Source organism: Exophiala bonariae (assembly GCF_035927105.1).
Source record: "Exophiala bonariae strain CCFEE 5792 chromosome Unknown scaffold_23, whole genome shotgun sequence".
Classification (NCBI taxonomy): domain Eukaryota; kingdom Fungi; phylum Ascomycota; class Eurotiomycetes; order Chaetothyriales; family Herpotrichiellaceae; genus Exophiala; species Exophiala bonariae.
This window is the reverse complement of record NW_027042498.1, coordinates 364,666-387,734: the sequence shown is the minus strand read 5'-3', so window position 1 is coordinate 387,734 and position 23,069 is coordinate 364,666. Positions and strand designations below refer to the sequence as shown.

General features: G+C 48.9%; 8 protein-coding genes across 8 annotated transcripts; 2 read left to right on the top strand and 6 right to left on the bottom strand.

The window, feature by feature from the left end:
- Positions 1 to 179: 179 nt before the first annotated feature.
- Positions 180 to 1,448, bottom strand: LTR84_006190 (uncharacterized protein; the record flags this gene model as incomplete). The annotated part of the gene is made up of 2 exons (XM_064849751.1): positions 180 to 1,239; positions 1,297 to 1,448. 2 exons carry the CDS (start codon positions 1,446 to 1,448, stop codon positions 180 to 182), a joined length of 1,212 nt encoding a protein of 403 aa, XP_064703506.1.
- Positions 1,449 to 4,101: 2,653 nt separating this feature from the next.
- LTR84_006189 (uncharacterized protein) lies at positions 4,102 to 5,585 on the bottom strand (the record flags this gene model as incomplete). Its single annotated transcript, XM_064849750.1, has 5 exons — positions 4,102 to 4,691; positions 4,746 to 4,945; positions 5,008 to 5,253; positions 5,304 to 5,432; positions 5,488 to 5,585. 5 exons carry the CDS (start codon positions 5,583 to 5,585, stop codon positions 4,102 to 4,104), a joined length of 1,263 nt encoding a protein of 420 aa, XP_064703505.1.
- A 1,231-nt stretch (positions 5,586 to 6,816) lies between these two features.
- LTR84_006188 (uncharacterized protein) lies at positions 6,817 to 7,984 on the top strand (the record flags this gene model as incomplete). Its single annotated transcript, XM_064849749.1, has 4 exons — positions 6,817 to 6,913; positions 7,023 to 7,199; positions 7,313 to 7,650; positions 7,712 to 7,984. The coding sequence occupies 4 exons, from the start codon at positions 6,817 to 6,819 to the stop codon at positions 7,982 to 7,984; spliced, it is 885 nt and encodes a 294-aa protein (XP_064703504.1).
- A 1,244-nt stretch (positions 7,985 to 9,228) lies between these two features.
- Positions 9,229 to 11,337, bottom strand: LTR84_006187 (uncharacterized protein; the record flags this gene model as incomplete). The annotated part of the gene is made up of 2 exons (XM_064849748.1): positions 9,229 to 10,964; positions 11,016 to 11,337. 2 exons carry the CDS (start codon positions 11,335 to 11,337, stop codon positions 9,229 to 9,231), a joined length of 2,058 nt encoding a protein of 685 aa, XP_064703503.1.
- A 4,278-nt stretch (positions 11,338 to 15,615) lies between these two features.
- On the bottom strand, positions 15,616 to 16,500 carry LTR84_006186 (uncharacterized protein; the record flags this gene model as incomplete). The annotated part of the gene is made up of 1 exon (XM_064849747.1): positions 15,616 to 16,500. One exon carries the CDS (start codon positions 16,498 to 16,500, stop codon positions 15,616 to 15,618), a length of 885 nt encoding a protein of 294 aa, XP_064703502.1.
- Positions 16,501 to 17,122: 622 nt separating this feature from the next.
- Positions 17,123 to 18,418, top strand: LTR84_006185 (uncharacterized protein; the record flags this gene model as incomplete). The annotated part of the gene is made up of 1 exon (XM_064849746.1): positions 17,123 to 18,418. The coding sequence occupies one exon, from the start codon at positions 17,123 to 17,125 to the stop codon at positions 18,416 to 18,418; it is 1,296 nt and encodes a 431-aa protein (XP_064703501.1).
- A 128-nt stretch (positions 18,419 to 18,546) lies between these two features.
- On the bottom strand, positions 18,547 to 20,632 carry LTR84_006184 (uncharacterized protein; the record flags this gene model as incomplete). Its single annotated transcript, XM_064849745.1, has 3 exons — positions 18,547 to 19,279; positions 19,375 to 19,867; positions 20,023 to 20,632. 3 exons carry the CDS (start codon positions 20,630 to 20,632, stop codon positions 18,547 to 18,549), a joined length of 1,836 nt encoding a protein of 611 aa, XP_064703500.1.
- A 1,228-nt stretch (positions 20,633 to 21,860) lies between these two features.
- ADI1 (1,2-dihydroxy-3-keto-5-methylthiopentene dioxygenase) lies at positions 21,861 to 22,510 on the bottom strand (the record flags this gene model as incomplete). Its single annotated transcript, XM_064849744.1, has 3 exons — positions 21,861 to 21,977; positions 22,040 to 22,411; positions 22,481 to 22,510. The coding sequence occupies 3 exons, from the start codon at positions 22,508 to 22,510 to the stop codon at positions 21,861 to 21,863; spliced, it is 519 nt and encodes a 172-aa protein (XP_064703499.1).
- Between the last annotated feature and the right edge of the window lie 559 nt (positions 22,511 to 23,069).

Below are 23,069 nucleotides of genomic sequence, written 5' to 3'. Positions count from 1 at the left end.
TAGATGGTTGTGGGAGTGTGTTCGTGATTATCAAGAAGGAACGGGGCTTATCGTACCTATATGTTTCAATCTTGAGCCAGCAATTCTAACCACTTGGGAGAGATGGCAAAACATTTTCTAAGTTACATTTCTTAGCTGAAGCATTATGATTGGAAACTCTACCACTACGTTAATCAATCTCATAGTCTCGCAGCTGCACCGGGATTCATTAGCAAGTCTTTGGTATTCACTTTGCCCTCTACCATGCTCATCAAATTTCCACTTTCCCCGACCGCTCGACTTTGAAGCACATTTCTGCGTCCTCGAGGTAGCATCAACTTCTCATATTCACGAATTGCCTGTTCGAAATCCTCCTTGTGGTTAATTTTCTGCTGCGCCAGGATGCGACCCAGATCGCACGCGTCTTGAATCGCCGAATTTGCGCCTGCGATACAAAAGGGAATCATACTGTGAGCAGAATCGCCCAGTAGTGTCACACGGCCGTTTGGGATCTGTCCAGGTGGTGTAAATTCAAGGAACTTGAGCGGTGGAGTGAGGATGTTTTCAACTCCAGTGTACTTGATGATATTTTTCAGGATTGGTGGCATGTCCTTGGTGATTTCAACCGCCTTCTCATAAAGTTCCGCTTTGCTTGCCGTCTGTGCCCAGACCGAGTCCACTTCAGGGGTTTCGCTGTAGAAGCATAGTGCATAGTAATAATTGGCAGATGATCGATCTGGTTTGATCGTTCTCAAGCCGATCAGGTATCGCACGCCGGGGCTACTTGATATTATCGCAGCTGATCCGAGTGCATGTATTGGTTCGTATAGGTTTCGAGGTAATTCACATTCGCCAACGATTGGTACAAGGCTGCTGGCAACGGGTTGATGGTTGGGGCCCAGTAATTGACTTCGGACATATGAATGAGCTCCATCGGCGCCAACAAGAACCGAGCCTCGTGCAGATGTTCCGTCCTCGAAGAACGCCACAACACTGTCTTCGTCCTCTTCGTAGTGAGAGAATTTCTTGCCTGTGGTGACTGTGATATTGGCCCAGAGGTAGTCGCGGAGACGTTCACGCGCCACACGAAGGACATAGCCAGGATGATTGATTGGAACCCCACCTAGGCTGGCAACATGCTCCCCAGTAGAACCGTCCAGCAGCGTCAGGACGTCGAGATCTGGAATACCATTGTTCACACTGGTCACTCGTATATCTCCAAGATCCGCAGGAAGAAGCTCGCGGAGGTCATGGAGAGAACTGTTACAGAATTAGTGAAGAAAAATATGAGCAGTGCATATCCATCCAAATACTCACTCAATCAAGGCCACAGCCCATCCTTGCTTCCGGCCTCGCTGGCTATCATCTCGTTCGAAGATCTCATACGCGACGTTGTGCCTGCGAAGAATCTGCGCAAGCGCAAGTCCACCAGGGCCAGCTCCAATTATTAGTACTTTTTCTTTTTCCATCTTTATATTTTTTTGACCGCAAAAAAGGAATATTTGAATCGCAGGGAAGTTAAAAAGTTGTGGGCTACACGCCGAGAAGAAAAGTTGGACGCGAGAGAATGCCAGAGATCAATGACTTATAATGGAATTGAGCATGTTCTGTAAGTGTAGAAAGATGTATCTGATACTTATAGAGCTTGTAATGGAACAATATGCCCGATTTTATGGGAGCTGGACTTACCGTACTGATTAGCGAATTGTGAGACTTCGATTCTCAGCCTCACAATACAATGCCAATGCCAATAATTCATCAGCTTTCCATGATCGCTGTCAGAAGGTAGCGGATGGAGAATATCGTGTGGACAGGTGATATGTCATCGTGTTGAGTTGTTCGTGCAAAGCAAGCCCTATCGACACACTCTCATGTGGAAAACACACTTGAGAGTTAGCGAACATCGTCAGAGAACAGACCCAGAATCTCAGTCATCAGCCGCACTGACACTGTGACCCTCAGCATGGCCAGCTCAGTCATTGTGTTGGTAATGGAGCCGATGACTTAGGTTACGCTCTAGCGTTCGAAGCCAATGCTCAAGCGAGAGGTTTTTCCGACTTTGCTGATTGACCGCCTTTTGCCTGGATAGGATGCAGAGGGATACTTATTAGTATGGCTTTGTGAATCCTGGAAGTGACACCAAACCACAATCGATAAAGGTTGGGTTCACAGAACTCGTATCACCTAATGCCTAGGACTCAATACAGCCATGGGCTTCTTTCAGCATGTAGAGGTCTTGCTATCTCGGCTCAACTCACCTCAATCATTCAGAGGTGCCGATAATAGACTGACCCTGTGTGAAGGATACGCAGGACCTGACCTACGACAGCTTGCAGCAAATGACTTCGGCTCCCTTCGTGTGACCCTTTTCAGCTTTGCTCAGGAGTCTGACACACTCAGATACGACTATCATAGCTGATCCCTCACCCTGTGTGACAGAGGAGCTATTTTTGTCTACCGCAACGCCATTCAGTGCTATCATGTATGCTACGGAAGATTTCTACCGGAGACGACCAAGTTAAGAACAGATGAACATCGAGACTAGTTAAAGAGTCTTGGTCGTTCCTACTTAGATCTGTTCCAGCCAAGCTTCAGGGGCTCCGGCCTTGCGCACCAATATTAGAAGGTTTCCCGAGGCAGTCTTGGCGACCCCTATCTTTCCCCAGATCTCACCTGATGTCCTCCGTACCTATCCAAGGTAGAGTTCACTTCGGAGCATTCTGGCCGAGTATATTCAATACGCTCACTCAATACCCAGTAGCTCTAGTGCACCATACGATGCATACGAATCACATGGTCTTAGGATCAGTGCTACAGATCCCCCAGATTAGGCTCCCTCATGAGCTTATCTGAATATCGAAACAGGGCGATACTCCAGACTCCGTCGGAATGAGATGGCGCCAGTCAAGTTCAGGAATGAAAACTACTTGCACCTTTGAGATATCAGTGTGCAACAAACTGCATAGTGTTTTCTTCCAGCGGGCACACACTTGATTGCAGAGAACAACCCAAAATCCTCCAAACAAGATATCTGCTGATCATGTGGTAGTCATCATTCAAGTATTACATCTCTTTCTATTGGCAGATGGGATATTTTTGATATGAATAAGATCTTTCATGTTTCGACTCAGCTTCTTCACGCAGCACGATGTTCAGAGTGTGATGTAGGTTGACTTGAGGACCATAAATCGTCAGTGTTGGGCAATACATCCTCGGATCATTACTCATGAAGCACTCGGCTCAACGACTGTCCATTGCGTCTCTTTTTTCAGGATCTTACTTTCGGGCTGTTATGTGGGTCAGTACTTGCGTTGTATTTGGTTTAAATTTCATGGTATTCTATTGTATTTTGCTTTGTGCCTCGCATCCAATGTGGGCATTATCACCCACTGATGTTGTTGACTAAAAGGCTGATCGTTGTGGACCCATGTGCATTGGTACCTTGGCCTTGTCTTTCTCAGGATGCCCAAGATGTTCGGACTAGTGTGTGGGAAGGCCGTTCTAGACTCGAAGCACGTCAAAATTTGCAGGTTCATGCCACATGCTGTCGCTCAAATCGCCACCGTCCACCCACCATCGACTGCCAAGGCATTGTGTGGAGGGCACGCGTACTCGCAAACCCTTTCCCAGGTTGTTAAGGATGTTGCCCAAATTCTCCTGCATGAGCTATGGAGCCTAGAGAGGCAAAACATACTTCCGCTATCTGAGCACCCGTCCGGCTGACATGTTCCCACGCCAAGAACTAGCGATGAGGTTCTTCTCTGGTATTTTCATGACTATTCGGCTGGCTAGGAAGGACTGTTGAATCGCCCGCGTTGATAAGTCTAGTTGGCCTTCACCTTAGGTCATATCACGTTTCCGCTCGGGGCAATGTTTAAACGGCTCTCCTCCCAATCAACCTTGGATTGCAGGGCAAGGGAATTGTAGTGTTCACTGAGCCAGGAGAGATAGTGTTCGTGCATGCAAAGTACCAAGAGTGATTGTTGCTCGCGGGCGCACCAACAGCGTCACATGGGAGGTAAGTGAGAATATTCTGATGTTCATCCTTGCAGTATCTCAATTTGCTACCAATATTTTACTATGTACATGACTTCAGCAGTATTGACAGTGCCATCGACTTTCTCACATGTCACTCAAGCTTTTACTTTTCTTTAGCCCGGGCTTGACAGCAGCAGGACTCTTGCTTAGCCCATTCAAGAACTCATCCTTCCTCGACCCAGTCAGATTCAAGTGCTCGGCCACGAATGTCTTGGGCGTCTGAGCAAGCCACTGCTCCACGCTGAAGTCTTCAAATCTTGGTGCTCTGAACATCTCCAACATTTCTACTGGGCCGTCACCAACATTCTCCACGTAGTGCGCATGATTTTTTAAGATCACCATCACGTCGCCAGCCTGGTAGTTGAAAGTGCGCGCACAGCCATTTGAGGCGAAGATGGTGACGCGAGCCTTACCACGAATGAAGAAAGACCATTCATCAGCGTTAGGGTGCCAGTGCATCTCTCTCAAAGCTCCAGGATTGATGAGGACATGCGCAGCTGCCACAGTCTTTGAGATGGGGAAATTCGTCGAGTCGACAATGCGAACCTCGCCACCATCAAATTTAATTGGCTTTTGCTTGAGGAGACGGTGAGTGAAGCGATGCTTGGAAGCAATAACCTGCGCGCGATCAGACTCGAGCGAGCCGGGAATTGAGCCCTGGAAAATGTATTTTTCTGTTCAGAGAAGTCAGCTTTTGCTTTGTACCTTTTGGAATAAGTGGGCAATACCGTGTTGTGAAAGAGTGTCGAATGTGCGAGCATCAACACGGAAGTTCTTTGCCAGTATATCTTTCGGTGTTCGAGCAAGGTAATCCGTCAAGAGGAAGGTGGAATCTTCACTGAAATTTCCATCATCGAAGACAAGCAGGAATTCGGTTCCTTCCTCGCCTGTGCCGATGATTGAGTGTGGGTACCCGGTGGGGAAGTACCTGCATTTGTATGACATGAGTGATCTACTCTATTGCAATTTTTGGGGCATATTTTCACTTACCAGAGGTCACCCTCCTCTAGATCATCGATGAAACTCCCTCCCTCGACGTCGAGGACGGTCATTCTGCAGCTTCCCTTGAGGATGTATGCCCACTCAGCTTCCGAGTGCCAGTGAAGCTCTCGATAAACTCCGGCTTCGAGACGCATGTTGACACCAGCCAACTCCTTGGATGTGCCGAGTTCACGCACTGTGGTCTCGCGCGCCCAGCCACCTTCCTCGAGACGCATATGTGAGTCTGTGAAAGACCTGAACTTTGTTAGCGACTGCTTCCAAACTAGTCCCATGAACAAACGAACCATTTCATGTTTGGCATTTTTCCTCCATCTGTGGATGGTGGTCGAACCAATGAGTAACTCTGCTCAGCGCGTTCCGGGTTATCGGGTCCGAGGATATTGCTGCCTTTACCACCACGTTTTGGCACAACGCTATGACACATCATGTTAGCTATCGCACATCTATGTTTTCAACTCCAGGACGAACCCATGAGCCTCTTTGACGCGCTGGGGTATGATCTCGGTCCAGGTATTGAAATTTGGATCCCTACGCTCATCGAGCACGGAAGCCATTCGGTGGGCCATTGTTGCGACGGAGCTTCTAGTAGTCTCTGGGCAGTTGACTGTCGTTGACTTATGAATACTGTCGAGCTGGTTAGGGCTGGATATGAGCTTGCGGGTCATGCAGCTGATGCTTTATGATAAAGGCTGGACGAGATGTTGTCAGTAGTGAAGTGGGAGTTAAATGGGCATCAAGAACTATGTGTATGAATACGCGGAGACCCTAGTTGATGTAGGTTCGGAAGCATATATATTTCAACCGCCTTGGTCTACATATGGGACATAGATTATGTTCTTAGCATGGTCTTGTAACTCCATGTTTGGGCTGAATCCACCCTGTTCGATCTTTGTGTGTGCTGTGTATTGTGTACGAGTACTGATGCTCAGGTGTCATTCCACAAGCAATCCTCGGCTGGGCATAACGGTGTCTCACCACCCGGCACTACAGATGGTGAGCAACGATATCAAGAGACGCCTTGATTAGAAGCACCCACAACACGCGTATCTCTGGTATGAGGACTGTATGGTATTGGGCGATAATTGTGGAGCAGGTCAGACGATGAATCCAGGAAGGCCCAGCCGCTCAGTTTCCTCCAGGCTAAACGTTCATCCACTCGCCGCGCACTGCAGACCAATACCCCGTCCTCTATCTAGTCTGGTCTCAACTTTAACCCCATAAAAAGGATCTCAAGCTTTCGAGTTATGGAGTTCCAGTGGGTTACTTTCGCGGGGTTCTTGGCCGTGCTCACAGCCTTGAAACCCTCGGCTTACTTCCAACTGACACAAGAGCGAGTTCTCCAACTCGACGTTACGGATACCTGTGGGCCCTGTCAGCGAAATCATTGTGCCGTAGATTTCTGACGTTCTGGATGGATGATCTGGCTCCTGGAGCTACCAGTTGGGCGTCCATCAATCTGGGGTGTTATCTTGGCAAAGATCTGGGGTTCCTTTCCTTCTGGGGTCCTCCAGAGGTCAGATGGATAGCAAACACATACCAAGAAACACCAAGACAAACATTTGCATTATCAAACCTCTCGGAGTACTTGGAGTGAAGCTGTATATTCCTATCGAATCGTCCTTGATCGACTACAGCCATCCCTCAAGTGCTGTCTGTGAATACGGTACTTAGTTCGATCTCCTTGTGTATACTTCGTACATCAAAACATCCTGGTGTTATCACAACTCTCTCAAGTATATCTATTACACCACTTCCACCTAGAATATCGAACAAGTACCTGAGAGGTCGAAAATAGCCATGTCAGCCAAAAAGCCGAACCCAAGAACTGTGATCGCGAATATTTCTCCCTCCTCTTCTTCAGAGTCCGACTCAGAAGCACAAGTGTCACTAAATGGTGAGTTGATCCCTTATCCATGAGCCATGTAACGGATCATTCAAGAAAGAATGATTCGAATGCTCATTCATTGACACAATACCTCCCTGGTTCTGACAAATGCAACTAGGCTATGCCAATGGAGTAATGAAAAAGCAGTCTCGGCTTTCACGTACACAGAAATTCATGGCCCAAGATGTTCATGAAGACTGGGCCGACGTGATCCTGATAATTCTCAGTTTTATCTCTGGCATGGTCGACTCAGCAGTCTTTAACACATGGAGTTGCTTCGTGAGTATGCAGACAGGTATGTTTTCGCCTCCATACCCGCCGTGTTCTTGAGAAGCTGTGTTGGACCGCAGTGACTATTGATTCCCAATCGAGTACGTACATTCCGAGTGCGCTGACGTTTCGCACCAGGCAATACTGTCTACGTTGGCCTCGGTGTGTCAGGACAGCCACACAGCCAACCATACCGATGGGTCAAATCCAGCACTGCAATTGCATCCTTCTGCTTCGGCTGCTTCTTCTTCTCTCGAGCCTCTCGTGTACTTGGACCACTCAAACGTGGTACCATGGTCTCTTCTTGCATATTTCAGGCATTCCTATGCTTTGCGGCGGTCGCAATGGTCATCACTGGCTTCGTGCCGAAGGACGCGGGTGACAGACTGCCTCATGACTTCATAGTCTTGCTACCACTCAGCCTTCTGAGTTTCCAGTCCGCAGGACAAATTGTCATGTCACGCTTTTTAGGCTATGTGCGTTTCACATACCCCCTTATGCATTTTTGATATATGGCTGACCATGTATGATTCATAGAATGAGCTTCCAACTGTTGTCTTGACATCGACTTACTGTGATTTGTTCATGGACGCGAGTCTGTTTACTCTTCCAGTAGCTCGTGGAGGTAACCTCAAGCGTAATCGAAGATTTGTGTCTGCCTTCGCTCTGGTCATCGGGGCTGCGATCAGCGGCTTCCTCACACAGAGTGGTGATATCGCACACCCTCTTTGGATCACTGGAGTGCTGAAGATCATTATTGCTGCCGTGTGGGTATCATGGCAGGGAAAGGGAACCATTCGGCTGGAATAGATAATGGATTGATCCGCGAAAGAAGGGGATTTCCATAAGCACTCGGCAGTTGAAGTCAATGAGGTAGGGAACGCGACCACCAGGGCTATCATATCAAGAGTTATGGAAATCTGACATGGCCACACGATGGCCCAGATTACCACGGTCTATCAGGTCTCAGGTGTAAGCCAACATACTGAGGCTGCTTCCCACTAGGTCAAAAGAAAGGGAGTGGTGTGGGATATGGGCCGTTTGACATGCATGTGCATTTCTCTCTTTCTCGACGCAATCAACGAGCAGAGCGTTGTTCTTGAGGGGGGGACACAGTAGCAAAATAGGAGCCCATTGGATACGTAGGTGTGGATACATAGGTATTTGGCACCGGTGTTCGATAGGACAAAATTCTGCATGCGTACAGTAAAAAAACTACCTTGTCCCATTGACCAATGGCTGCTGGTCCGGTATCTGAGTCCCTTCGATACGACTTCGCCAAAGCAGTTGGATCTTGTTCGCTTCGCAGTCGCATGGTACCTTAACCACTCAACAACTAGGGCAAACGGTATCCAGCAGGTGGAGAAGGGTTAACAGTTCGGCCGGCTGAACATAATAGCGGACACAGGTAGCCTACTGACCACCTCTGACCAGACCAGCAACTTCAAGTTGTCCAATGGCTTCGTACTGCGCCGGGTAATAGTTACCACGCGCACTCTCAGCCGAAGAGCGGTGTCCAGCCTTGCCCGGAGATCATGTACGGTGGGTCATGGAGAGAAAGGCTGTCCCTCTACAGTGTTGCTACAGTGTCCATAGAATAGCGGATACATCGTACTGATCTCGGTTGAGAATTGGTTATTGCACTCTTACAGTGCAAACATTATGTCTAGGAGTCCACGGAGTGAAGTCCGATTATCGAAAAGGTGGACCACTGCAATGGCTCCTTCTCCAGAGTTTCGAGATAAAGGACTTCAAAATCCCGGTTTCACCCATGAAATTCTCGTTTACCGGAAAGAAGCTCAGTCTGAATCACGGATAAATTGTTTGGCCATGGGCCACAAGATAGATACATCACTGCTCTGGCAATTTCTATCACCATGTCCAGCAAAATGAACGACACGCTTGGAATTGTCACCAATGGCATGCAAATCATACTGGCTCATTATACCTTTTCACTAAATTCTTCCGTCGTGGGTGGCGTTTGGCTCACCTGCAACGACTCAGTATACACACTCTCTCATACGAGACAAATAGATTGAGGTTTTTCAAAAATCTCATACCTTCTCTCGGTGCTCCGTGGTTCCGTCATCACCCTTGGTGACCACTTCAATACTCTCACCGAGGATTGGCCGCCTTTCCACGGCATCTGCAACAGATCGGTAAAAACGGACTGATTTGGCACCTGCGGGTTTCTCGCTACCACTTCCATCCGACGAGTCGGCGTCGATCATCTCCCATCCAGCACGTTCGAATCGAAATCTGATAGGTTCTGCCATCGAAGCAAACCGGATCTCGCAGTCGGCTCCAGCATATTTCTTTACTTCGGCAAACACCTCCTTCATCACGTGAAGCGCCGTGACATCTGCATAGGTGACTTTGGTGAAGTCCATCACGACGATGCGTACTGGTGGAAGGGTATTGATGTCGAGGCCAGCCCTCTTCCGAAGCCTTTGAACTCGTCGTTCTCCCACGACAGACCATATGCGGTCCTTCTCAGCGCCATTTGCCGATGAGTAAGCAGGTGCATGATAGGTTTGAACTCCGTCCACGAGCTGGTTCTTGACTCTTGTTGCGTTCGGGAAAAAGACGCTCTCCTCGAATTTGAATATTTGCACATCCTCTGGAATATGGCTTGGCATGCCTCGTGCGTTGTCAATTGACCTGACGATTGCGGAATTCGAGTGACTGCCAATGATGCGCGTACGCATCCAAGCCATACGGAGAAGATAGTAGACGATGGACCAGCCGACACCAGCACCGATACCGATCTCTGCATCGACGAACAATGTCAACCAAAAGGCTAGCATTGCAGCGATGAAGTCTGCCAATGATGTTCTCCAGAAGTGGTAGTAAGTTCTCCAGCTACCAATAAGTGGCCAGATAGCCGTTATAATGATAGCAGCGAGGGTGGCCTTCGGGATCCAATAGAGTGCTCCTGTCAACTCATATAAACATAGGATCACAACGGCGGTAGTCACAAATCCTGATAGAGGAGAGCGAACATTGCACTGAGCATTAACAGCGGTACGTGACATCGCACCACCAACACCCATAGCGGTAAAGAATGAGTTGAAGAAATTCGTGACTCCCAGATAGCACAATTCTTGGGAAGGATCTGTCAGATAATTACCACGTGCGCCAAAAGCACGAGCAATAGCGACGTGCTCAACGGACGCGGCAATGAAAGCGGCAATGGATTTTGCTGGAGTCTTCGCCAGGAGGTCTGAAGGTGGGATGGCTGGTGGAATGATGCCCTTGTGAGTCATCTCCGTGACAGCGAAGAGATAGTCATCCTCTCCACGGTTTTTATTCACAGCGTAAGAGATGCCAGTGAATAGTACGAGTACTGTGAAGGCGCGAGTAATCGAGATTAGCCAGGCAACCTTGTTCTTCTTACCCCATCTGGTGCCCACATGTTGAAGGAAACATAGAAGTAGAACGCCCGTTACGCCCATGGCGGCAGTGACGCCATCGGCCTTAGGCAACTTGACAAATGTGTCATGTACGATATTGGCGAATCCGGAACGGATACCCTTTTGTCCAATAAGATTTTTGATCTGACCAGAACCGATGATGATAGCGGCGGCAGATATGAATCCGGTGAGAACGGGCTCTGAGATGAACTCAAGGAGGAACCCCAGCTTCAAGAAACCAAGCATCATAGAGTAGACTCCCATCCACATGGCAACTGCAGCGGCAATAGCAGCAGGTTCATAGCCCTCTGGCTCGAGAGACTCGACGACCTCAGCAGTCAAAAGACCAATCAGTGAAGTTGGACCAGTGGAAAGATCTGGACGGGTTAGTAAGAGGGTATAGGGGATATAAAAGACTATCAACGGACCTTTGGACGTGCCCATAAAGGCATAAACGGTGGCAGGCAACCAACTTGCCATCAACCCGTGCTGGACGGGAATTGTAGCAATTGCAGCATAAGCAAGGCTTTGCGGGATCAACATGATACCGAGGGTTAGGCCTGCGATAACATCACTGATGATCCATCGAGGACGATATTTGGGTAGCCATCCCACAATAGGGACTTTGTCCACCAGGTATTGAGCGGCGGCGGCAGGGGCGGCTTTGGCACCGATGACGGAATACCTGCCAGCACGGTCCCAGTTGACATCGGTACGCAGAGATTCTTTCACGTCGTTAATGAACTTCATGTTGGGCAGGTAGGAAGGCACAGAAAAAAGTCTGCCAGAGATGTCCTTGCCACGAAGAAGGAAAGACGATGATCGATGGGACGAGGTGTACATGTATAACATTCAGCGTGGAGGAGTTCCCTTCCCACAGTCCCTAGTCGATATGTCTCCAACGATTGTGTGCCAGGAAATGACCATATGCTGCATTGGCAACCAATATGAGTGGTGTTTGGACAGACTTCCCTTGCAGACGAGAGCTAGATCGACGCACCCACGAATTAAGGTAAAGGGTCGCTCACCTTGTGGACAAACAACATGGGAATTACAACATGGTGTCCGGGGTCGGTGTTGCTTGAGAGTGTCAGAGAAGTCTGGGCGTGAGATCAAAATGGTGGTATGAATGGCCTCGGGGCGAATAAGGTTGGACACGAGGGTAGTGGTGCGGGCGCCATGTTGCCAAGAGCTCCTTGATGTGGAGCTTAGCCACGTATCATCAACTGTTGGAACTTGGGCAGTGGATCTCTAGCAAACCCCCATCCACTACCCCCCGGATCCTTTAATGCGGGGGTGGAGGCGAAAAGAGGGTGGTCCAGTTCGTTCTCCTTTCCCCAGTCAACCGCCCCGCTCCACGTATCCTGCAGGACACTATCTCAGATAACCCTTCCGCTGCATCGTCCTCTTGACGGTCCGCGTGAAGTTTTTACCGGAGAAGAACTCCTGGGTGAACGAATACCCGCTCCAAAATTCTCAATGGTTTATATACATCGTCCCCGAGGCGGCGTCATGCCAAGGTCGGTCCTCGTGTAACAAGCGGGATGCCAAGGGAGACGTGCAGGCATGGGCATGAACCAGAGGGAGAAGGTGGAATTTCCCATATCAATTGCTGACAAAAGAGGATCAAGTCTCCTTGTAATGACAGAGTATCACCCGTAATCGATCTCTGGATGGAATAGGTACCTAAGAATGGGCGGCCCCGCCGGAGCATCGCTGGAATGAATGGTGATTAGCCAGAGTATAGTCGAAACGAGAGACGTATGGAGTCAAGCCTCGCCAATGAAAGATGAAGATTGGCCAATGATTGTGTTAAGGTAGCGACCATCGTTGTGCTGACATTTGGCAACGCCATTTATATGCCTTGAGTTGTTGGATGTAGACTCTCCCTAACTCATTGACGGATGGCCGACTTTGTTTACGATCAAGTTCTGCGACAGAAATCGAAGCCATATGAAAGTTGAAAGCCATGCCACCGCCTTGAAGAGATCCTCACGAAATGTTCGGGGCGCCGAAAGGAGATCAATGGGGTTCATGAAGGCTAGTTCGGTTCAAGTTCCAAGTCCTTGTGTGAGCTTGCAGTCAAGAGTCAATGAAGAGCCATACTCTGCACTGCTAATTCGTGCGTTGTCTTCTCATAAAGGCCATATTCGCCTTCTGGGGTCGATCAGGATAGGGTTCCTCGAAGGTTCCGGGATCAGAATTTAAATCCTGTGCTTCGAGGATAAGTCTCAAGCAATATGATTGAAATCAGTTTCGACGTTTTGTCAAGATGGGTCAAGATGGGTCTGTTGACCAGGGCTTGGCGTTCCTCGATTTCGACTCAAATACATACTTAGTATCTACCTCGTAGGAAAGCTGAAGGGTCCCGTTCCAGCAGTTGTTCTTATGCTAAACATGACAGACATCGAACCATCATACCTTCATTGGTATCGTGTGCCATGCACGCGTTGTTTCAGTCAATCTTCGGTTGCTCGTGTCATGTGGTTGCAGTGATATAGGTCTACAGGCACTCTCCAGAATATCATCTACAAGAGCTCCCTCATGACGATCGATGTAACATTCACCACCGAGAATTGTTCTCTTACAATGAAACTTCGGGAGTCTTACTGATTGCAGCTCCAAGGTCTTAACAAGGTGCAAGAACATCCAAAGCTCTCTTGCCCTCTTTGAAGTGCTGTGAAAATCCATCGTGGTATGTGCGAAAAGAGATACCTGACCAAACCACTGAGTATGTATTTCTTATACTATTTATCCAAGGTGCTTCCCAAAATCTTCTAATGACTGACCTCAAGCCGGATTGGACCACAGCATTGGACCCTGCTCGGCAATGTTCTAGACGTGGATCGAGCCCATTTCAGTATGTAAGTAAGTACTTAACCATTGTACTCATCTGCGATCAATTCGTATTCAGCCAGCGTCCATTTTTACCAATTACAAAGACACGATTCATCGCCCAAGCCTCGGAGTTTCTGTCCAGCCACCCAATGGGAGACTAATGGGCTTCAATCTACTCACCGTACCGCCTCTGCTTAACAATTGACCCGATTCGAGCCTACGAGCAGAGCACTATGCCTTAGACAAGGCCCGGGTTAGCTTCACAAGCCATATATTTACTGATTTGATCGCCGGGTTTGGCTTTTCGCACAAGAGCCGTTGATTCGAAGACTGATTTTCCGGGCCGCATTATCCCAATGCAAAAAGAAAACAAGCCACTTTTTTCTCGATAGGCGAGGTATGAATTGACAATAAGCTAAATAGGACTGCCCTACCCATATATCCATCGATTCCCGATTGCCATTAGTAGGAAGGGCTATGAGCGGTCGGAACTCACTAGCTAGTATACGGAGGCCTACGTCGTGGACTGCAATATTAGTACCAAGCTTGACTCGAAACAGATATCTCTGCTCAGGAAAGATGTACACCGGAAGAAAGGTCGAGGCTTAGGATTGCGCCAGCTGGGCGATTCCAATGGACACTGCAAGCAGTATCAATTCTCAATGAAGGTACTTAATTCCGATCCATTTAATGCCCTGACAATCAATATTACACCACCGATCAATAGCGATAAGTACTTACGATCGTTTTTGCGAGATACCTTTGTCCCAAGTGTATACTTCACTTCAGCGACCGCTATTATGAAAGACTTGCTGTCAACACACTGCAGTGGGAAAAGTCCATTTTGCCATCGAACGAGTTTTCTTGGTGGAACTGGGGGATTATCAGGTCAGGAATGTACGACAAAGCAACATCAACATCAAGTACTTAGTACTATGGTGAGTCTTGCCCTTTCAACCTCTGCTTACCTGAAACGACGAGGAAAATGCAAACTCGTGCTAGTTGATACGCCAGAATCTAGAAAGCAAATTGGCCGACGAGACTGGGAAAAGGCGAGTTGTTATACAACTGTACTATCTCTTCCGAGCCGATTGCATCCTCGACAATATTACTGCTGCTATTCATCACGGCCACGCGCTTTTGATATTGACAACTGTCGAGAAAAGTCAAGTAGTTACTACTTAGGTATCTCCATTTTGTTGGAGGTGATACTGTGATTGCGACGAAGATAATGCAAAAGACCATCTTTGACATTTAAATTTGCATCCCTTCCCTCTTCAAGAACAACTGGCGAACTTGGGAGAGACTTTTATCAGAGATAATAAGGACCATCATATTACATCGAAGCGATTGACCCAGCGATTGATCAAAATCCGTTGCTTGGCCTCTTCCGTCACAATCCGCGTTTGCTGGCCATCGCTGAGCATGAGATCCAGAGTCAAAACGCACGCCGCTGCTGAAGCACTCGAGTCAAACGTATAGACCCGAGCATTGTGGACATTGGGCCCTTTATCAACCATCGTACTTAGTGCTTTAGTAGTTGACAGCGTTCAAGTTTCAGGCTGCTGTGAGAACTTTAATATGCTGGAAAAATCTCACAGCAGCCTGGGCCTTGAACGCTGCAGAGAAGACTGCAGTGGTCACGAATACTTACATGACTCTTGCCGCTCTTTATATATCTCTTCGCCTGACACTCCAAAGCTTTACTAAGTACTTAGTATTACTCAAATTACATCGAGCCTCACGGTACCTAGCTCAAGGCTCGACAAGGGTTGTTAGTTCTTAGAGTTCTACTGACTGAGTACGAAACTTGATAACTCTAAGCACCAAGTACAATAAAGATATCTTTGAATCCAATTTAAATCAGCCTGGTCAGGGAGCGAAAGTAGGGTAAACCGAGCAGAACTGGTCTAGAACTGGTCTAGAACTGGTCTAAAGCTGAGGTGAAGCCGGCTTGGAGCTCGTAAGTACCTAGGTAGATGGCACGAATATCTCTAAATTCTTACTAGGGTATTCTGAATGCGCTAGTACTATTTAGTCCTGTATAAGTACTACTTAAGTAATCATAAGGCAAACCCAAAGTATGTTAGTTTTTCGTTGGCGCCAACAACCTAGAATACCTGAAGAAGGACTCCTTAGGCACTAAGTAGTACTAAGTGATGAGCGGATTTGGAATGATAGTCGAACGCATCACATGAGTGCTGCATAGTCAATCGCACTTGGTTGAGTGGAAGAAAAGGCACGCTCGACTTCCCGGGCAAAGCCATCTAAATCTTGAAACTTCCATGCGTAGCCCACCAATTTCTTCTCGAGAACCATCTTGCTTTCAGCCTCCTTGCCCCATCGAGGTCCGTCACCTACAAGCCAGGCGCTGCTGAGACCCAACCTCTTTGCCGGTGCCTGATCGTGACCGAGACTTTGCGCAACGTGTAGAATCTGCTCCTTTCTGATGCCATTATCTTTAGCAAAATGGATTACAGTCTCCAGCTTGATTTCATCTGCCCTTTTGGCATCCTCACCGAAGTCTTCTGCAGTGAAAATCTTCCACCAATTGACCTCACCAAGCCGACTTACTGGCGATGACTCCGTCTGTGCCCAGGCATACCGATCGATATTGGAGAGAGCAACGAGTTTGTACCGCTTATCTAATTTTCTGAGGGCTTCAAGGGTGCCAGGAAATGTCGGCCAAGACTGGATGACAGATTCGCTGCCGAAATGTCGGGCCTCATCCTCGGTGCTCTCGACCTCTAGTTCCCTGACGATGCGCCTCCATATCTCAGCCAGGATCTCATCAAATCGCTTCACCGGCTTTTCGAGCTTGATCGCATCCTCCTGCCGCTGAAAGAGTTTCAGGAATTCGATTGAGCCAACGGTGGCAGAATCCGGAACTGTGGATGCCAAGGGAGTCGGGTCTAGATATGGTGAAGATTGCGGCAGCCGTGTCAGAAGAGGTTGAAAAGAGTCCAATATATGTGCCTTGTACTCAATGATCGAGCCGTAGATATCGAAGGACAAGACTTTGTACTCTGTTAATGGGAGGGGAGGATTTGTTGGCTCGGGCATTTGTAAAGCCATTATCGACGAATAGGAGGCCGGCCAGTACGTGATACCAATGATAACAACTAATGATGATCAACTGAAGTAGACTTTGGACTGCTCGTTCGATCGCAAACAAATCATAAATCTTAGTTCTGGATCAGATATGGCATTGCCCGCGGACTGTTTTTGGGAGAAATTGGGTTCTCTCCTCCACCGCAATTTACCAGCTTTTGGATCTAATATATCAAATTCTCATAAGTCATGATACAGAAGAAAAGTACTCAGAACAATTCCGATCTCCCGTGTCGTATGATTAGATTTGACTATCTTACATGAATGGTCACGATGTTGCAAAGCAGGTGTACTCGATGCGCGTCATTTGAATTGCTCGGTACGGTGGATCATAATAATCGCTTTGACCGAACCTGGGTGAGGAAGGAACAGTGACGTCGGTTGAGTGTTCCCTCCTGCCGAAATTCAAAACCCAAAAAACACACACAACTCGACATACGACAACTAGAACAATGTACACAGCTCGAGAAACTATATCATGCTGGCCGAAAGCATGACCCTGACTTTATAATGAACTACAGACCAATAGCATCACTGTGCCGTTTTTCTATTCTTCAGTAATGGCTGCGTCCTCTCATCCGCAGCCATGTCCTCAACCTTGACCTTCACCCAAGGCCTGCTCCTCGGTCAGCTCTCCGTTGTCCTCCTAATCGGAGCGTTCATAAAGTTCTTCATCTTCGGCGAAGCTCCTCCAGTCCCGTCGCGATCATCTGTTCGCACCACCAAACACATTCGCTCCCCCTCACTGCATAACCTAGCATCCTCCAAGAGCTCCGCTCCGCAATCTCTTCGAAATAAAGCCAGTGCAACGAATGTGCTAAGGCCTGTGCCGACAACTGCTACAGATATAGCTTCGATCTTGAGAAAGACGTACTACCAAATCCCCACCCGCGGCCATGGGAAAAATGCCCATTCCACCCATCAACCTGAGAGTCTCGACTGGTTGAATGTTTTGATCGCACAGACCATTGCCCAATACCGGCAGACAGCGTACAACCTCAGAGATGGCTCTGCTGGAGGTTCTTCTACCATTATCGCGAGCCTCGAGGCTGCCATCAACAACCCGGACAAGCGGCCATCTTATATGGACAAAATCAAAATCACTGAGATATCTATGGGTGAGGAATTTCCCATATTCAGCAATGTACGTGTCATGTCTGTGGAGGACGATACTTCAAGTGCCACTGGGGGAAGATTGCAGGCTTTGATGGATGTAGATCTGTCTGATGATAATCTCACTCTGGCAATCGAAACTGCTCTTATCCTGAATTATCCCAAGCCACTTTCTGCTGTGCTGCCAGTAGCTCTGGCGGTCTCAGTGGTCCGATTTTCCGGCACGTTGTCCATCAGCTTTGTGCCTGCTACACCGGACGACCCAACGATTAAGGACAAGGCCAAGCAACCCTCGACCGCTGGCAATCCCAAAACAAATCTTGCATTCTCCTTCCTTCCAGACTATCGTCTAGATCTCTCTGTCCGAAGTTTGATTGGTTCTCGCACTCGATTGCAAGATGTACCCAAAATCGCACAACTCATCGAAGCTAGAGCACACGCTTGGTTCGAAGAAAGGGTCGTGGAGCCTAGAGTCCAAGTCGTGCCTCTCCCGGGTCTATGGCCTCGTATGGGTAAGGTCAGAGTAAGGGAGGGCCAGGAAGATGACCGACCCTCGACCCAGGACGAACATCGGGCTACATCATTTGTGAGCCGAAGAGATACCCGTGCCGACGATGGCTTTCCATCTCAGGAGGAGACGGAGAAGATTTTCGAGAATCTCCGATTTCGCAGTGGCCGTGCCCGAGCCAACAGTCAAGCTATAATGGGTGAGGAAGATGCTCCCACCCCACAGGCTGTGAGGACGATGCCTGGGGCTTTACCCGCGTGAAATCATGGCATCGCGAGCTTTCTGCCTTTGAAAAAGCTTCATCTTGCTGGGATTTTAGGAATTCTGAAGCTGTTCACTCAACTTCTACCCTATTGGACATACATACCTCCCAATCGTTGTCTGGGCATTCAGGTGATATCCCCAATCGTGGGAAACATTTCCACCCACAATTTCTCCGTAGGTTCCGCGCAAACGGGCTTCCACCATAGGAACCTCGAGCATATGGAATTGAGACAGGACCAGTGATCGATGCCCAAATTTTGAACGTGAGCAACCATTTTCTCCACGTACCAGCCTCGCTCGTGCGAATGAGTCGCAGCAATGGCGCCCAAGGTGGTTGCCCATACAAGCACATAAGCATGGAGTTCCCAGTTGCAAGCCATAGCGCATGCCTGCAGTGTGTGACGAAGTAAAGGTGCAAGGCGATGTTTGACCCCTTGTGTTGGCGGGAGAGGGAAGATAACCATATCACTGAAGATCAGTGTTGCCAACCGACATGCATGAAGCACACTCTTATCCCCTTCCAGAAAATTTGACTGTGGCGGTGGAAGTTGTGCTAGTAGACGATGTTGTGCCGCATGTCGCGCGTCGACAAGATCCACTAGATCTGGAGCAGTTGGGCCACCTCTAGCGTAGTGATCTAGAGCGACAGTGAGTTCTGAAAATGCATCCAATACCGACAGTAATTCGCATGCTTCAGGTGTAAATTGGAAGTATTTGAAGCCAGTGGTGAGCTCCGAGTCAAGGTCGATGCAGATGTCGTCCATGATGTGCTTGCCGCTCAGGACCAGAGACTCTGGTTCTTTCCGCAATGGGAATGACGGTGGGCAGACGTGCTTGGTCGAGAAGTAGACGTCGCATCTAGACAAGGAGCCGGTGTGTTCAGTGACAACTTCTCGATCACGAAACCGTAGGTACACGAAAGGGTGGGAAAGAGAGAGAGAAAGGTGACTTACAAAGCCATAGTATCAGCAAAACCATACAATTTCAAACCGTCAAGCCCACCTTTCTGCATGATCATGTACTTGACCCACTGGACGTGCGTATCATCGTTGACCATATTTCCGTAGACATGCAGATTCTGAGCCTGGGCCAGCGGACTTGTGGGGTGGACATGCGGATGCACGACATTGTCCTTGGAGCCGTGGATGGAGAGGATGGCGATGGCCATGATGAGGGCGTCACTGGGCGGGGTATGCGAGTCCTGCAGGCTCAGCGCGTCCTTGATCAGTTCGATCGTGCGGGTCTTGTGCACGAGTCGTAGCATCGGTGCGTCGGCCACGATCTCGTTGCCCCGGTGCAGGTACAGCATGTGCAGTGTCGTCGCGTAGATCAAGCTGTGGAACGCCACAGGGTGTTCCATCGCCAGGCGGAACCACGCTGCTTGTACAGGGTTCATGTTTGAGTGCGAGCGGGCGGGGACCGTGTTGGGCCATGAGTGGACGAGAGCTGTGCGTGAGAAGAGGAACGTCTGTTAGCTAGCTTTCTGTGCGGTGGTGGTAAGATAGCGGTCCTGTTTCTTGAAAGAGCATAACTCAAGGAAGCGTGTCTGCAAACGTGGAAAAGCACAACATGCTCCTAAAGATGTCAAGGAGCAAACTTACCGTGGTCTAGAACCCTGTTTATGAACATTGGCATGGAGCCCTGCGATGGCAGAGCGTTGAAAGGGTCAAGACGTCCTTCACCTAGCATGTTACGCAATTTTGGTGATCGACTCAAGCTCAGCCTGACCTCACTGTGCTGTGCTAATGTCGTGGTGATTGCTGTCTCGGTGGCTGCAGAAGTACTTCTCAATGATAACGTGGATTCACGACGCATGATGGCGTCGCTGTGCGAGTGTCTTCTCTCATGGTCGTTCTCTTCCTGATACTCTCCGTCGAGCGGGGTTGTCGGATCCGGCAGAGAAGCCGACCTTGTTCGTTCTGGTAGCGAAATACCAGCGTGCTCCTCAACCTCGTCATTTCCATCTGGGATAGATGAAGCACTTTTGGTAGCCTTGGGCACGCCCAGACGCTTGACGCGTAGTTTTCGATGATACTCCTTGGTGATATGGGCGCGGACCTCACTAGGACCGCCTCGTCGTTTCTTCGTGCCTTTGGGTACGGGTTCTGAAGGCGCCGAGAACTCGACAAACATGAAGCGTGAATTGCTATTTTGGCCTCCTCCCTTGCCGTCTGCTCCTCCCGGTTTCGGATTGGGTGTGGCCGTGGCCATGTCGCCCTGGGCTTCTGGACATCAAAGAAGATACCTTTTATTTTGCGAGGTTGTTGTGCATCTCTAGCGCACGAAAAAGCTTGTCACTACTGGACACGAGGGAGCCTCGAACGCGCTCATCAGCTTCGGTGTCGAACAGGGCAGTGCACGCCTTGTACTTAGTGTGTCGTTGTGGTGATGTCTTAAAGTCAGGCAACGATGTGTCAGCAATAGTAACTAGTTGTTGAGTCCCAGGTCGTTAGGTGAGCTTCTTCTGAGGATGTCTGACCTGGAACACATCCGTCTCGCGAACTTAGACACCGCTAGTCAACAGCCTAACTAGATCGTCCTAATTTTCCCAGGGCCGCAAATCGAGAGGCATCAACCGATTAGCTGACTTTTTCGATGTCGGGTCGAAAGCGGCTGAACCCCGCGTGGAGGGTGCCTCGGCCAGTGAACTCGTCGCATGTTCTTTAGGCACAGAATCCAACCCTTTTCTGGTGCAAGACAGCCGAGGTCGTCCTCCTGCTAGGCACGTACAAAGTAATAGGTGTCCAATTTTGTTGGAAGCGGATTGGGGATCAACTCGTGGGAGCTGGGATTCAGATATCGACTAGGTTAGAGGGCGTCTTAGGTAACTTTGTGGACCCGAAGAACGATCCTTGGTCATCCTCTAGGCTGACTACGGTGAAAAAGCTGCTCCCTAGGTGGATGCCAGGTACTAAACACGTTCAGTCTGTGGCCCATTTCTCGATACGAGCACAGATGATCGCATTCTGGACGCTGGGGCTTCGATGCTCCCTAGTTCGGGCAGCCCATGGCTTCACTTCGACTGTGTGATTGATCAAATCCGTGCCCGGAAAAGAATAAGATTATATATGTGTATATCACTCTAGCCTTCGGAATAGCGTGTCACATTTCATTCACGAATGACTGTTAACGGGTTGCGGCCCCTGTCTGCAATTATCCTTAGCCACGTGCTTGCTCCAGAAGGCCGAGGCTTCCACAGAGTAATGGCTGGTGACCAGTGGTATGATATACACACATTGTTGAGCCTGTAGGCGTTCCAGGTATCGCACGTGATTTCAGGCTGACGAGCTTCATATGGAATGTCAGCAATGGAAAGACATATCCGTCTTTTGCAGGTTATTCGCCTTCGAACTGGGATCAAAGATGAACCCCCAAAGATTGACCACATACAAATCAACATCAAGTACAGTGGAATTGTAGTGTATCGTTACTAGGGCATTCAAGCACCTCGCGACTGTAAGTACTCAGCTCGATGACTGTTGACATCCGTGTCAGGGCCCCGATTCAGTGGAGTCCACTTGGGCTCATCCTTAAACAACCGCATGGCTTTGATATACTAAAAGTTGACCATCATTAGTATCTTTCACTTTAATCGCCCCTTGATTCCGAGACACTTACATTGTTCTCATCCGTTGTAAAGCGATGATAGATACCGGCGGGTAGAATGATCAGGTCATCTTTCTCCAACCGAATGCGTACCCACTCGTCTCCCTCGCTTCGCACGTCAAAATAGCCTGCGCCGTCTCGGATATATCTGATCTCCTCATCCTCGTGCAGGTGTTCGTGGAAGAACGACTTGACTTTGTCCTCGTATATATCGCCCATAGCCGAGGGACTGACAGTGATCTCATCTCGGTTCTTGTAGCTGCGGTCTTTGGCGATTGTGTCCACCGTGGAAACTTCAGGTGCATGGTGGTATAACACACCTAGTTTGGCCAAATATGAGGCTTCAACTTCGCGACCAGAGTCATGGGTTAGACGCTGGTCTCCCTGGGAAGCACTCGCATATTAGGGCCCATGATATCAACACAGGAATTGTTATTGCTGGGTCGCAAATACCTCTTGGTTGTCAAACCAGTAAGCCTTCATTTTGGTCAAAGATCGCAATAGGACGATAGGGTTGCTAGGTCGGATATTTGAGTGGGCAGAATGCTTGACTGGCAGTCCTATATTGCGATATGGGAATGTGAGAGATTTAAGTAATCTTCAAGGTGCTCGAGCGATTGCACGTTTAAGAAGAGTGTTTTACGAATGGTCAGACTGACTGGGCATCCGTCTTGCGCAATTGCCTCCCACTTTTTTTCATCTGCCAGTGATGCCATTGCAGGCCATTATTGACGCAGGTGCGGGGAATCAAGGATGCACCCAGAGTGGCTGCGAAATCCCGCCTAAATCACGTTGCGCCTTGCCGCTTTTTAGGCATGACCAAACGCCCCCAAGCGACTTGCGCTTGCCAGTTGCCACAAGGACGTTGCGGTTCTCCAAGACCTAGTGACGATGCCCAGGGCCCCCACGGCTATGGCGTACGCCTTTCAGCAGCTGAGGTTAGGGCTTCTCAGGATTGCCATGACTCGTTTAACACATCTTGTTCCGCTTCTTGCTCGAGAACACATCCAGAACATATCACACGGGTAATTGATCTGTCCTT